Below are 14,372 nucleotides of genomic sequence, written 5' to 3' on the forward strand. Positions count from 1 at the left end.
TCACTTGGCTATCCACTAACTTCGATAGCACTGTGCTACAGCAAGACGTTGGGATGCATTAGCTGTCATTTAAATATATGTATGTCTATTATTTCCTCTGTACTCTACTCCAGCTGTCACCACAACATGTTCCCGTCCACCCAACAAGGGGACTGTTGGACATTCCAAAGAGCCAATCTCTCTGTGGGGAATATTTATCTACGGAAGTCGGGATATAGAGTCTCACCTAGAGAGGCAGGAAATGGACAGGATATTGAATTCTGGAAGATTATGTAATGCTCGCTGCCCCTTACAGGTAGCTAACATTACGCACGTTTTAGCACATGCTCAAGCATAAGTCTTTGCCTGGGGTCACATTAGTTCAAGTGATGGAAATGAAGCGCATGTGGCTAATAATTGAAGACATAAGCTGCTACCACGTTAGGAGAAGGTAATGTGTGCATATGGTACAGTGAGGAGGCACATGTTAAGCAACGGCATTCCACTCACAGCATCTGAGAATGTGTGGCTGGATGATTTTGGGCAGCGAGGCTGATATATAGAAAATCCTCTTTTTGGGGAAAAGTAGGACAGTTGATAAATGGATGAATGCTTGTTTTGTGTTTTGACACTGATAAAGGGCCATATTGTGGGACCATGTGCTGAAAACACAGTTTGTGTGTGTGCCAGTGCAGCACTACTAATGGGCATCAGGAGACCCTGTTGGCTCCCAGCACTGAATGATTATCAGGAGCTATTAGATGTTACATGGTGCTCTCTACCTGGGGGCTGCTGGACACGAGTCATATGCTTGCAAAACCAAGCATACACGCATGTATACACACACACAACCCCCCCCAGGCAGGAATGCAAAACACTCAAACAGACGTTTACTCATGCCATCTCTGTTTCACTTGTGCACTAAACACGTATACAAGCCATCCCTTCATTCTCATGCTTACAGAGAATGAAGTCCATTCTTTCTCATACACACACATAGATAGACACCCAACACCCCTGGTTGTGGCTGACTGGGTGGATGAGATCAGAGGTGCAGATATGGTTGGCTTATGTAAAGCCCGAAGGCCTGGACAAGATGTTCGAGTTAGTCATGGTACACAGAGACTATATTTACGCTAATTCTCTTACATCACTGCTGACTGTTATTAGCTAGACACTGGAAGAGGACTGGTGTTTGATAAACAAACTAAAACTGCTATTTTTAAACCAAACTACTGGGTTTGAATTTTGATGCTGAGGTGAAAATGGTGTGATTAAAGCTGAGCACCATCACTGAACACTGAAAAAAAGCTCTGTGGCGAGATTTAGCCTGTTTTTTGCTTATTGTTTTGGCACAGCAGGAACATTTCAGGGTTTCAGGGGGACCAAACCAGTGCTGAGAGTGGATGTTAGACTTACATTCAGCAGGTGGCCAAAACCCAACTCCAAATGGATGATATTGTTAACACTGTATCTGTGTAAGTAGCCAATTGTTGGTTAAGAAGTTGGCTTTAATGACTTTATAAGAATCCTGGATTGCTTGATTGTCAACTTGCCCCCAAATGGCTAAAAGTTGAACTATGGTGCTTTAACACCAGGCCCCCAAGAAGTGCACCAGACTTTAAAACCATAGTGGCCAAACCATGATATTACAACTTCCAGGTCAGTCATGTGATGCCATTGAACCCAGAAGAATGTTTTCCCATAGACTTATATTGGAAAGAAGACCACTGCAAATCAGTGGATACATTGTTTAAGCATCACAACTCCTGCAAAATGAGTCATTACACTATCGGAAAGAGCTGTACAGATATTTCTTTTTATTCCTATTCAAGTTAGCAGAAGGCTAAACCAACTCATCCAATGGGTATGAACTCAACAAAGTGGAAAATGCCCAGGAATTCAAACTTTTTTGGCTTCATGCACCACTGACCAACTTTAATTGGAATAAAGATGACCCCACCTGTAATGTTTTGTTTGTCCAAGATGCAGGAGAGCTATTTTGGTAAATCCAACTAAACATGATGCTGTTCTAGTGACAAACTGATGTAGTGGAGGGTATAAGCAGGTATACTTCTTTCTCTGGTCATTTACAGCATACCCAGCCATCAGCCAAAAAGTCATTGGAATATATGAAAAGTATACCCAATTCCCCTATGGTAACCTACCTATCTACTTAGTAGTGCACCCATCTCATCAGTAACCACTACACAACTGTCTGTATCTGAAATGTCGACTGTTTGTGAATTAGGGGGTTTGAGTGGTTTTATTAGCCTGGGAAGTCAAAGAAGTATTTAGTTTTTCAGATTATGGTTTAAAATATGTGGTTTTCACTGGACAGCGAAGAAACTGAACTGGCAAAGCTTGAGCATTTTGCCGAAAATGTGTTGGCCAGTTTGTGTCGCAGGTGAACAAAGTTAGTTTGTCCCTTTGTCATGCCCTCAGTGGCTCCCTCCAAGTGTTATCTAACCACAACAACTGGAGCTGTCGCTTGGCTGGAGGAAACAAGGGGACCAGTGTTTGTCGCTGACAGGAACGGCTGAGGGACATTCTGCTGTCCTCTCCTCTCCATTCAAAGTCACTGTCATGCTGTAATTCTAAGAAACACAGGGCACCACTGTGTGGTGTATGTGTGTGCGTTATGTCTGAATAACCTGTGTCTTTTCCTATGTATATAGTTGTTCATGTCTGTGTGGGTGTGTGCACGTGAGAACGGTATTCATGCCTTCCTGCCTGCATATTCACACACAGACATGCAGGTTATTTTCCGATATTGCACGCCAGTTGTTTTTTTCTTTCCTCGCTCTCCATTACGCCGCCTCTAGCCATGAATGGGGGGTTTGTTTGGTTTTTCCTCCGGCTTTCCGCTGTGCACTGTTACCCCGGTTTTGCTCTCCGTTTCCTGGCCTGGACATATGGCTGCTTTTTTTCACCTTAGCCTCACAGAGGAAATGATTTCTGACTGGGAGAGATGGGGCAGGAACGACAAACCAATATATCCTACCTCTGAACCCAGCTTAGACGCGCACTGCTAACCATTTTGGTTCCAATCTGCCTCGACAAGCGCCAGAAGTTGGTTTCCACTACCTTCTATTACAGTACAAAGAGTCTTCATAAACGTCTGTGGTTGCTTCAGTGAGATATTAAATAACTGATATTGGAGTATTATTGAAATTGTGCCTTTTATGTGGGTTCACATGTGCAAATGCACATTCGGCCAACAATCCAATCCACTTTGATGCTGTACAATGTATTCAAACGGAACAGCACACTGCAAGTCTTATGGTTATCATAATGTATTAGACGAAAGATTACATCCTCCTCTTGTATTATTTTTACCCGTATTGCATTTCATTGTAAACTGGTGCAGTGTTCCAGCTTCCATCCTCGCCTTGACATCCCTCTAAACACACCACAATTCCACTGCTCTTCTTTTTCCTAGTAACTCAATACTGGCCTGAACACAAGTACAAACTTTTACACATGCAGGTGCACACACACGCCTGCGCACATACACACACACACACACACACACACAAAGCGGTGTGTGTTTACTCCTTTTTTTAAGAGGTTGTCAGAGCCTATCATATCAGCTAAGCTGAGACTGCATGCCATGGAAAGAGAAAGGAGGGGTTTCCGACGCTCGTCCTGCTTCCAACACAAAACCCTCGGCCAAAAAACAAATTAGCAAAGAGACACAGGGGAGGGTTTACGACTATTTATTCAATTTGCTATTGAGTGAAAGAGGGGGGCCGAATTCCCCTTTTTTCTCCGAGCACAATGTCATTTCCTAGTGGATATTTGACCACAAAGTGAGACCGGAGTTGTTGTGGAGAGACACACTGAAGGGGATGAAGAGTACGAGAGATGTTTTGGCGAGGGGGAAGGGGTGAACAAGAGGCCTAACCAGAATGTTCTAGTGCTCCCATGGTATGTTGACAATTCTTAAACAGCACAAGAAAATTGCTCGCTCCAGCGTGGGGAGGGAGATTTGGAGATTGAGGGTCTGGAAACACGGGCAGGGAGTGCATTTGTGTACTCTGTGTTGTTTATGTGCGCACATTATTGCATGTACTACTGCCTGCAGAAAACATTGTGCAATATATAGCTTGTTGTTTACATCAGTGCAGAAATGAGAAGTTGGAGAGGGGGCTGACTGTGTGGCTGAGTGGATTCAAAATGACTTCTGCCCTCCAATAACATTCATTGCTGACAGTTTAGCTCTAAACTGTGGGCTCGGGCAGCAAGTCAACTGAGGGCCAGCCAGAGATTAGAGCTGATGTACGGTAAAGCACAGCAGAGAGCAACTCACCTTCTTCTTGCTGCAGTAGATCTGCCATTTCTTCTCGTCGGGCAGAGCGAACATGGCCTCCCTGTTCTTATCCGTCAGGTCCAGTTCATCCTGCAACAACAAGAGAGGCGGATTTGTTTTTAAACCACTGCACGACCCACTGAATTGAATTTGCATTTGATTAGATAAGACTCCCTTCTAGCACAAAAAACAATCATTAAGAAAAAAACAAATTAACGTTAATAGTCAGGCATAATTTAAAGTAATGACTGGGAGACACATGATTCATCCCATCCCTCAGGACACGATCCCTTTTGTTCTGTTATCCCTCCAACAATACGGAATAAAACATTTTAGTAGTGACTGCAGATCCCTAGATGAGCTGAGTTTACACAGTGACATTTGATTGTCCAACCTTCCCACTGTCTGACTGAGAACTGGTCCCAGCAGACCACAGAGCGTTTTAATATTCACCCTGCTGCTCTGCTCAATTCTTCAGCTTGGTACAAGGAGCCTCCTGCACCTTTTGAAATGCATATGAGACCAGGAAATGAGTCTCTGTGTGCCAGGGAGGAAAAGTAAAGTCTTGGAAAAGACAGACGGATAAATCGGGGTTCAGGGGAGAAGGAGAGAGATGGAGGGAGGAGATAGAAAGACAGAAAGAAGAGGGAAGGGGCTGTGTGGTTCTGAAAAACACAAATGAAATCGAGGAGAGGATGAGATGCTATAGCGTGAGGGCTTTCTGCTCAAGCTCAAACTAATCTCATCATAATGGTTTTGCTACCATGACGTCAGCCAGAAGTGCCGGGCCTCCCGGGCCCCCCAAAGTGAAGATGGTTACCAGTGCCAGAGGTGGGGCCCCTTAAAGCCGGCCAGTAGCTTCACAGGGTTTGTTTTCATCCATTCAGCTGGATGGGGCAGGCTGAGGTGGCCCACATTCCAAGTATCCGACACTATGAAGAATGACATCATCTCTCACCCAGTCCTTTGAATGGGATAACCAGCCGCAGCATTATTGTGGCTTTGGCAAAAAAGAGAAAATATCTGAAGGGTGCGAACTTCAAGGGGGTCTAATACAGACAGAAACCACAAAGACGCTTTAGAATCTCTGGTCAAAGCCTTTTTTTTATCTCAGCAGCGTGAACTCAATGATGAATTGTGACTCACACCCAGAGCTCATCATCATGGGTCTATTTTATCTGCTACCATAAGTGCATGCTGCTGTTATTTGTGCCCCTGTGTGCTCTTGAGCAGAATACTAGCCATCTTGTGGCAGCTAAACATCTAACCCCTGACTCTCCGTCCTTCAATCTTTACAGATTTGCGCTTTGGGTTGGACCACGATCCTCTCTCCACATCCCCAAGCTTAGAAACTGAGGCCGAGGAGCCAGCCCGTCTCTGGCATGTCGCCTGGTCGCCGGGTCAAAGCCCTGCTGTCCAAGCTGCTGCTGTTTGGAGGAGCTGATACTTGGAGCTGGTGGGGAAATCAGTGAGAATGAGACCCCTGGATTTGAACCAGATGGGAGCTGAGCCAAGCAGATGATCTCTGTGCTCCCTCTTGCTCTCTCTTTCAGGCTTCCCAATGTAAGGTCTTCTATGGAGGGGGAGTTATATGAGAGCGGGATGTACGTCAGCGATGAAAATGAGGATTTAGGTGTCTGAGACATTAAGGGTCAACAGGTTAGGTGAGCAGGTAAGCTATCTGAGGAAGTTGCTTATTTTCCAAGAATTGCTTTTAGAAATAGATACATGATTACATAAAAGGGCTTTACATAAGACTGAAGGTGTATGAATAGGATACTGGCAAAGTTATAGCAAAACAGGAAAGGAGTAGCAGGGCGGGCAAAGGGCTGATGTTAGTGGTACCAGTCTGCATTTGAATCAGAGAAAAGAGATGAAGTTGAGGATGAGGACACCGGGTGGGTGGAAGAATGTTCGTGTCATGCCAGCTAGAGGACTTTTCTTTCCAGTTATGCAACATTTCACTGTTTTCTTCCACCTCCAACCCCCAACACCATCAAAATTTGCTCCAATACTACATCTGCATCACATGGCCTCTCCTCATGATCCAAAGAAGTAACACCCAGTCCCAATCTTCCAAAACAAAACCCAACCACTTTCCACTTTGCTTTCTAAAACCTTCTCTTGATGTGCCCCTGTCCTCCTTCGCCAGCACACTCCAGTTGAGAATTCACATAAACCAAAACTAATATTGTTACACCTGCTGCCCGGGAGGGGAAATATACAGACTTCTTAACCTCTTCTTACATATTTCCTCCACAACTGCCTATTGAATAATGTTACACATTAAAAAAGGGTATCGCGGTCATGGGCTTTGACTGTCATGTCCGCTGCAGACCCACTGACCTACCCTATCATTCAAATTCCTGCTGTTGTTCCTGTCCAAGACTGGCAGGCTTCCAATATGTGCTGAGATAATACAGAAGATATGGTGGAGACAAAGATAGAGCTTGAAAAGAAAACTAAAACGGTTTGGTTTCTTGTTTTCATTAGTGATTAAAAGTCAAGCCTAGTCCCAATATAATTTTGTACTTATGGCTCAAGTAGTTATTACTGCATTTATACATCACCATAAGGGTGTATCCACCATTGATTTTACTCAAAGGAATAGAGGAAGTCAACTTATTTACTTTCTTTCCAAGAGTGAAATGACTGTGCATTAAAGAAGTATTTCACCACTGCAAAGGTGTCATAAAACTTGGCTGGGTATGCAGTAGAAAGACACATACTTTTGCTCAAAGGTAGAAAACCTACAACTACCAGAATGCATTGCACCACCGGACAAATAAAGGCTCCCACTGGTAGGTGACGTAATGCCGGTTGGTTTTGGCTTGTCCACAAACACATTGGTGGCCAGCTGGTAACAAACAATCTTATTTTACAGTTAAACAGTGAGCTAAAATATGTTTCCGAAAATATTTTAGGCGATCTGCTTCTATAGCCTACTTTTTGTCCATGCCAGCACTGGGCATACAAAAATGAGACAGCACAATCTCTAGTTCGAGAACCAGCCCCAGAGCCAGCATAAATCCACCGAATAACATGAAACACAAATTGAAGGTACCTTCAGACTAAACATTAAATTAATTTCTGATCATGAAGTTATCAACAGTACGGGTTTTAAATGTAGCCAGCTAGTAAGTCTCTCCTCCAATCTCTTATCTTTCCTCTCATCTCTGTATGGTTACAAAGTGTCTATCATTCACTTCGCCTCCTGTATCAACACACTTCTTGGAAATGTTGGTAAGTGCTTTTTCCCCCTCTCGTAAAGAGCCAGGCTAGCTGTTGGCCCCTCCTGTCTTTATGCTAAACTAGGCTGAACACACCCTTACACCCACCATCTCACTCTTAAGAGCAAATGTTTTCCCCAAAATGCTGAGCTATTCTTCCAAATGTCGGCATTCCAGGATCATACTGGAGATCACAGAGGTGAAAGTGAGCATAGATAACAAATGCATGATGTACTGCAATAACCCCCAGGGATTATGATGATGAAGACATCTTAGCACATTTGCTACTAGTCATGGCTTATATAAATTCATTTGTATGACATAACAGGAGTCAGATGATACATCGTGTCTGTGGGAGATTTAAAGCGTTTATCTACACCATATGGAAAGAGTGTAAAGGAAGAGACGGGGATGAGTCGCAATGACACATGGGAGTGAAGTCAGAGCAGAGTGGGAAAGCCTAAATACCCACTACTGTTGTTTAGACTGAAAGTCCAATCCAAGACAAGAGCGGATGAACTTAAAAAGTAGAGGTAGAAGGTACAAAGCAGAGTGGAGAGGTGGAAAAACTGCACGTGTGTGCATTTGAGATAAAGATGAAAGCCAGGTTAAATAACACTGAAATGTGAGAGAAGCAAAATATACAGGAAGAGAGTGGGGTCAGCGAGTGAGTAGGTGTGAGTGACTGGCACAGGAGTGGGAGTGGGTGTGTCTCTGTGACAACTGATTGAGAACGTGTGAGGCTCCACCTAAAGGGGAAATGTGTGTGGTCCAAGAATGACATCCTTTCACATGCATGTGCGTCTGTGAAGTGGCATTTCCAGAGTGCGCATGAATGTCTTTACCTTATGTGAAGTCTTACAGTACGGGCTGAGAGGGGTCTGTCTGGTGTAGCGCTGACACACACACACACAGACATACACTGTATATATATATATATCCTGCAGCAGTCTCTGGGCGAGACAGGAAGGCAGAGGGAAGACAGGCAAGATGGCAGGAAGTCATATGAGGCCTCCAGGGAACCCACAGGAAGCTGTAGCTGCCATTATTGACCCAAACGAGTTTCTGTGTGTGTGTTTGAGTGTGTACGTGTGTGTGTGTGTGTGTGTGTGTGTGTGTGTGGACATGCACAACATCAAGCCTAACCTCACTTGGTCTGAGTCATTTGCCACAGCCAAGAAAAGGTCAAAGACCAACTTCTTGTTCTTAAGATATGGTGAAAATGGATTTAATTGCTTTACGCCCCTTAACAAATCACACACACACACACACACACACGCGCGCGGGGATCACACCACTTTGCAGCATTTGGATGAGTCACAGTATCCTCTCTTTGATGAGTCAGTCAGTAGTCGTTGCTAACCTACTGCCTCTCCCCTCGTCCAAACAAGGCTTGACCACTTCCATGATAAGGTTGGCTCAAGACAGTATGAGCTGGCTTTACAACAGAGGTAGGAAGAAAGCATTAGAAATGGGAAGCCACTTAGAAGAATATGAGTGAAAGACGGAGGGAAACAGAAAGGAAAGATGGTGCATCCCAGGGCGTACACTGTGGAGGAAACTCGCTCCCAGTGGCTCAGAGGGTGGAGAACATTTCCATTCCCTCTTGTTATGCAACACATTTTTGATTCACGTTCGGCTCGAAAGTCACACTGGAGGGAACATTAGGAGAGGATTTATGTTTTAAAGAGCCCGGTTTGGACTGTGACTGGGAGTCACGTGGAGTGGATGCTATTAAAAGGTTGTGGTGTACAGATGCAGTGCCTGACACTGGACAGCTGGACCTATGCCCAGAGTGGCTGGATTAAAACTGTCCCAAATTACGAGACAGAGAAAGAAAGAATGAGGCTCCCACACTGAGAAAGAGACAGACAGACAAAGCAGATAGAAAAAGAGGACAGAGAGAACACACACTAATCTGATGTCTGCCAGCACTGTACTTGCCAGATGTTGGCCTAGTAGACCTGATTCAGTTGCGCCAATTTGGCATGATATACTGTATATCATATCCTCTCTCATCTCAGCACACTACTCTTTACAGATGGGCGACAGACAGGGTCTTCCTTTTTAAAAATTCATTTGGGGAGAGCATTCATTTGCAATCTTTATGCAAAAAGAGTAATGTCATGCCGATGTTGAGTCAGACATGGCCATTTTCTTTCCTAACTACAACCTAAAGCAAGCAATTGCATTCAATTCTATTCTACAGCAGATTCTCTTTCCTGAGTGCCTCTGAATCTGTTGCATTTTGTCTTCTTCTGTAACTACCAGAGGTGTGCATTTCAGTCACATGACTTGGACTCGAGTCAGACTCGAGTCAGAAATTTGATGACTTTAGGCTCGACTTTCCAAAATCAAAAAAGACTTGCAACTCGACTTGATCTTTAACACCGATGACTCGTTACTTCACTTGGACTTGAGCCTTTTGACTTGATACCTTCACTAAAGCCAAAGATTACAAACTGTGTTTATGAAAAGGTCAGACACAAATCTATTAATTTCCCTTCATTGTCTAAATCATCTATCATTAGCACTATTCAGTCCCAGCAAGCTGACACTTTAATCCCCAAATGATCCACTTTGATTGAACCAATCTGACAGCATCCAATCAAGATGCAGGAGGGAGCAACTAAGGACTAACGTTACATTATTGAGCAGCAGTTGGGAATCTTTATATGCAGCACAAAAACAATGTTACAGTCAACAAAAAAAAAGGAACTGCAGTACGCAAAACTTGCAGGTTGAAAATTACAGATGGAGATGCAACAAATTCCAACTTCATTCGACATTTGAGGTTTCACAAAGAACGGTAAGCCAAAGCTAATGTTAAGAAAGTTAACTACCTAATGCTTAGCTTACATAACATTAGCTCAAGATGCATCATTACCTGTTGTTAAAGTGACATTTGGTGAAAAATGCATTATTACTTATTTAGGACTCGAAACTCAAAGTTTAGGACGTGGGACCTGAACTGGGACCTGTCAGTCCTGGCATAGGACTTGACTAGGGACTCAAGTACAAAGACTTGAGACTTACTTGTAACCTGCATAACAATCACTTGGTCATACCTCTGGTATTTATTTGTCTTTTCAAAGATTTGACTCTGCAGCGCTTCAGTGGCACTGCATGATTTCAGGCCCTTGGAAATGCGTCAACACATTGCGACCATATGCCGACCTTTCCACAGTAATCGCAGTGTGTTCACCGCAGTCAGCTGAAACTTGTAAATGCAAGTCTAGCTGTCCCCAAACAACCTCACACTTTGCTCTCTTTGAAGGACTAAACTGCCACTAGGGAGAAATGTATCCAAGAACCCAAATGACTGAGCAGGACTCATTCTCAATTACCTAAATATGAGAGCAATTTCACATTTGATGATAAAATGTTATTAGCAGGGAATTGCCTTGACAAAGCAAAAATAAAGCTGTCATTGTTCTTGAAGCACGGCCAGTCTTCACACATGGCCTATATATCAACTATGCGTGCGAGTCTTGAAACACTAGTGGAAAGAAACTGTTTAAAATGCACCCAGATCCAAAAAACAGAACCCAGAAGTGCTATCGGGAAATTCTGCAGCCAGCTGCAAATGTGTAGTTTAATTGATGCGATCAATTAGTTCCTCTGATGTGGTCTTTGTTCATTGTGTCCAAATCAGTGGCGATTGCTTCCAGGCTTATTTGCATGGGGTTAGTCAAGTTCGTTATTGGCGCGGGAGGCTTTATGGGTTTATGGCAGACTTGGAAGCAAATTTTTACAGTCTTTCTCCAGGATGAATTGTTGCACATTTGGCAGAGAAGATGGAGTGTTTACACAAGGGAACCAAAGATGGATCCCACACATGTTTACTCTGCAGTATTAGGTTTGTCAGCCACACACCAAGGACAATAGGTCATCTCTTTTTGCCACATTACTTACTCTATGCTTCAACATTTTTTATGCAGTAGCAGAGAAGTTGGTAAAGGCTGCTTAAAGGTTTTCAATCCAAGAATTCTTCAGACTTTTAGGTATAATGTAGTAGAGTGTTGACAGCAGGAGGCAAGTGTGTGGGGCGAATCTTCCTATAGGCAACATAGGCAGCCACCTTGGGTGCCATCTTTCTGGCACTGACAGTGTGGTTTTGAGATACTTTTGAGTACTGGTGTGTCTTCGGGTTGAGACATGGTTGAAACATATATACAGTGAGAAGTAACCTGTTTATTACTTTAGTAATTTATCTGTTTATTCTATTCCACCTTTTTCATTCAAGCCAAGTGATCTTCCAAAAATGCATAAGGGACAGACACATCATCCCACATACTCCTGTTATTATTCCAAGCAACAACCATTGTACAATAAAAGAATTTTCTGGCCAACAGTTTTTCATACAACATCTCTGAGACACGTCAGCTAAAGTCTTTTCTCTTGCTAACAGTGTAAGCTGAGTGTGCACTGTGCAGTCTCTAGACACAGTGCAAGACCCCATTATGGACACGAAGACACGTGGAGGTGGTTTACTCCTCCGTTTGGCCCAGATCTGTCGCTCCCACTCCAGAGGCTCCATTGAGTCTCATTCTTCTCCTCAGGAAAGGCTTTCATAACAATAATCCCATCTCCTGTTGCCATGGAAACGTGCTATGTTATGTTATTCTCTATTTTTCTTTATTTCCTCCCCTGTAGCAAAGCTCCTCGCCTCCCAACAGTTGCTCTCTATGTCAGCGTTACATGCACGGAGACAGAGCGACTGCTCCACGTCTGGTTGTACTGATTTTTGGATGACTGGTCGAATGTGTCGGCACGTCGGCTGCCGGATCAGTAAAACAGATGTGGGGGACCAACAGCTTGGCCAGATGACCGTCGTTAGTTACAAGCATTTTGTGCATTGGTCATCCAATCAAAGCACACATGAATCAAACTGTCACGGGCTGAGTGATCATCTAACTGGAACATCATTTTTCCTTTTTTAAACATTCTACCACGAGACTTTACAGTCCAACTGTTATCACATTTAATCATCCCTTTTTGTAGTCAAGAATAATTTCAATGTGTTTTTATCTTTTTTTATTACTATAAAAGCAACTACCTGGTGCTTCTAACTGGTTATCAAACTGCCTCAATTCTAGTACTGATGTCTCTATATAACCTACACAAGCAAACCAGACTACCAGCGAGAAGACTGACTAATACCACCATTACTGATACTGGGGATCATAACTGCAGATAAAACACATCAATACTCTTTGGTAACAGATGATAGCTACCTATAGCTACCAGGAAAACAAAAGCACCATACTCTTCATGTTTTGGTTGCGCAATGGTTGAGACACATCCTTTGTGATGTAAATGGAGCCTTCATTTTCCCAAGAGATTGTATCCGATGGCAGACAGAACTGCACACTGAAAGTCAGGCTTATAGAGAACCAATCACAATACTGATGGTATCATTATTCTATAGTCATTACATTGTGCAGTCAACTTTTACTTCATAATGATGAGTTAAACCAAAAACGTTTCCAATGTAATTACAGTTGGACTTTAACCTTTGAGTGCTACATTCAATGCTGGAGTTGTGCGGTAAAGTAAAGACAAGATGAGCCTACACAGACATTACCCTAAAGACAAGACATCTGAATGACACCATCATATGTAGCCATCCAACAACCATCTGAAGAATAATCTATTCACAACATGTGGAAGGGCCCAGGTCCAATGAGAAAATGCCAAATCTGCTTTCTCTCCTGAGTCGACAAAGCTGCAAGTCAAGAGTTTTTGAAATCGGGGGTGAACCCGTCTGCTTTGCTTCTTCTTCAGCTCATGCATCTGTGTCAGCTTCATCGCAAGCTCAGACATTTACCCCAAAAATAAGCTGTGGGTCATTTAGTCCTCTCAACCGTGAGGAGTGCTGTGATTTGGCTTAGTGCTCCCATATGAAAGGCATGTTTTGATTTTATCCCAACAATACATGTTTCTGTTTGCTTTCCAAAACTTTCCTCTATGAAATAACCTGTATCGTGCGTGCCTTATTTTTCAGACCACACAGGACATCTAGTTTGTCAAAAAACAACCTGTTGGTCCTCAAGAACTGATCTTTAGTCACTGCACAGCTGAAAGGGCATTAGGTCGTTCCAGTCTGGGATACTGATTGAGACAATCAATGTCTTGATTGTTACAATCCTAACTTTTAATGTTCTCTAATCAAGCCAATAAATATACTGCAGCTACTGAGGTTTAATTGCTTGCGCATTACCAGTGATTATAAAGCCAGCCTAGACAGCAAATTTAGGATGAAATCAGGTCAATTAGCTGAAGAAAAAAAAAAACAAAACGGGAAAGGATTACCATTGGGAAAACATCTGCCTTAATAATAGTGAATAATTTCCTATCACAAGTGGAATTTCGCTCAATCTCCTGAATTGATTTTGACAGTTGGACAAGTGATATATCCTGCAGGCGGTGAAGTTTAGCACTCCCAAAGACCTGACAGCGGCAGAAGCAGTCCTACAGCAATGCTGCTGAACACATTGTTGAGATACAAGGAGACAGAGGAAGAAGGACATCCGAGGTTGAGGGATCGTGGCAGAGGCGCTGAGATGGAGACAGACAGGACCCAAACAGAGACAGACAGGAACTGAGCAAACAAAGAGACAGAAACAGCAAAGCCCTTTTCTTCCAGCAAACCCAGAACCAGCTTGCATGACAGCTGAAACCCCACAACAGACTTCTTCGTTCTGACAGCTGTGCCCTGATCCCTCTCCACACCATGGTTACATGCCAACACAGCCATGCCAGTCTGGCACCGGTACAGAGCAACATCCTCTGCCAACAAGTGTGATCTGTGCACGAGATGGGAACTGTCACACAAGGGTGGGCTGCGT

General features: G+C 43.5%; 1 protein-coding gene across 4 annotated transcripts in view; it reads right to left on the reverse strand.

The window, feature by feature from the left end:
- daam2 (dishevelled associated activator of morphogenesis 2) overlaps positions 1-14,372 on the reverse strand; it is a 116,018-nt gene that overhangs the window by 59,274 nt on the left and 42,372 nt on the right. For all 4 annotated transcript variants that reach the window (XM_049596902.1, XM_049596899.1, XM_049596901.1 and 1 more), the window contains exon 3: positions 4,292-4,381. In XM_049596902.1, coding sequence (XP_049452859.1) covers positions 4,292-4,381 — 90 coding nt within the window. The remainder of the gene's footprint in view (positions 1-4,291; positions 4,382-14,372) is intronic.

Source organism: Epinephelus fuscoguttatus, linkage group LG14, assembly GCF_011397635.1.
Source record: "Epinephelus fuscoguttatus linkage group LG14, E.fuscoguttatus.final_Chr_v1".
NCBI lineage: Eukaryota > Metazoa > Chordata > Actinopteri > Perciformes > Serranidae > Epinephelus > Epinephelus fuscoguttatus.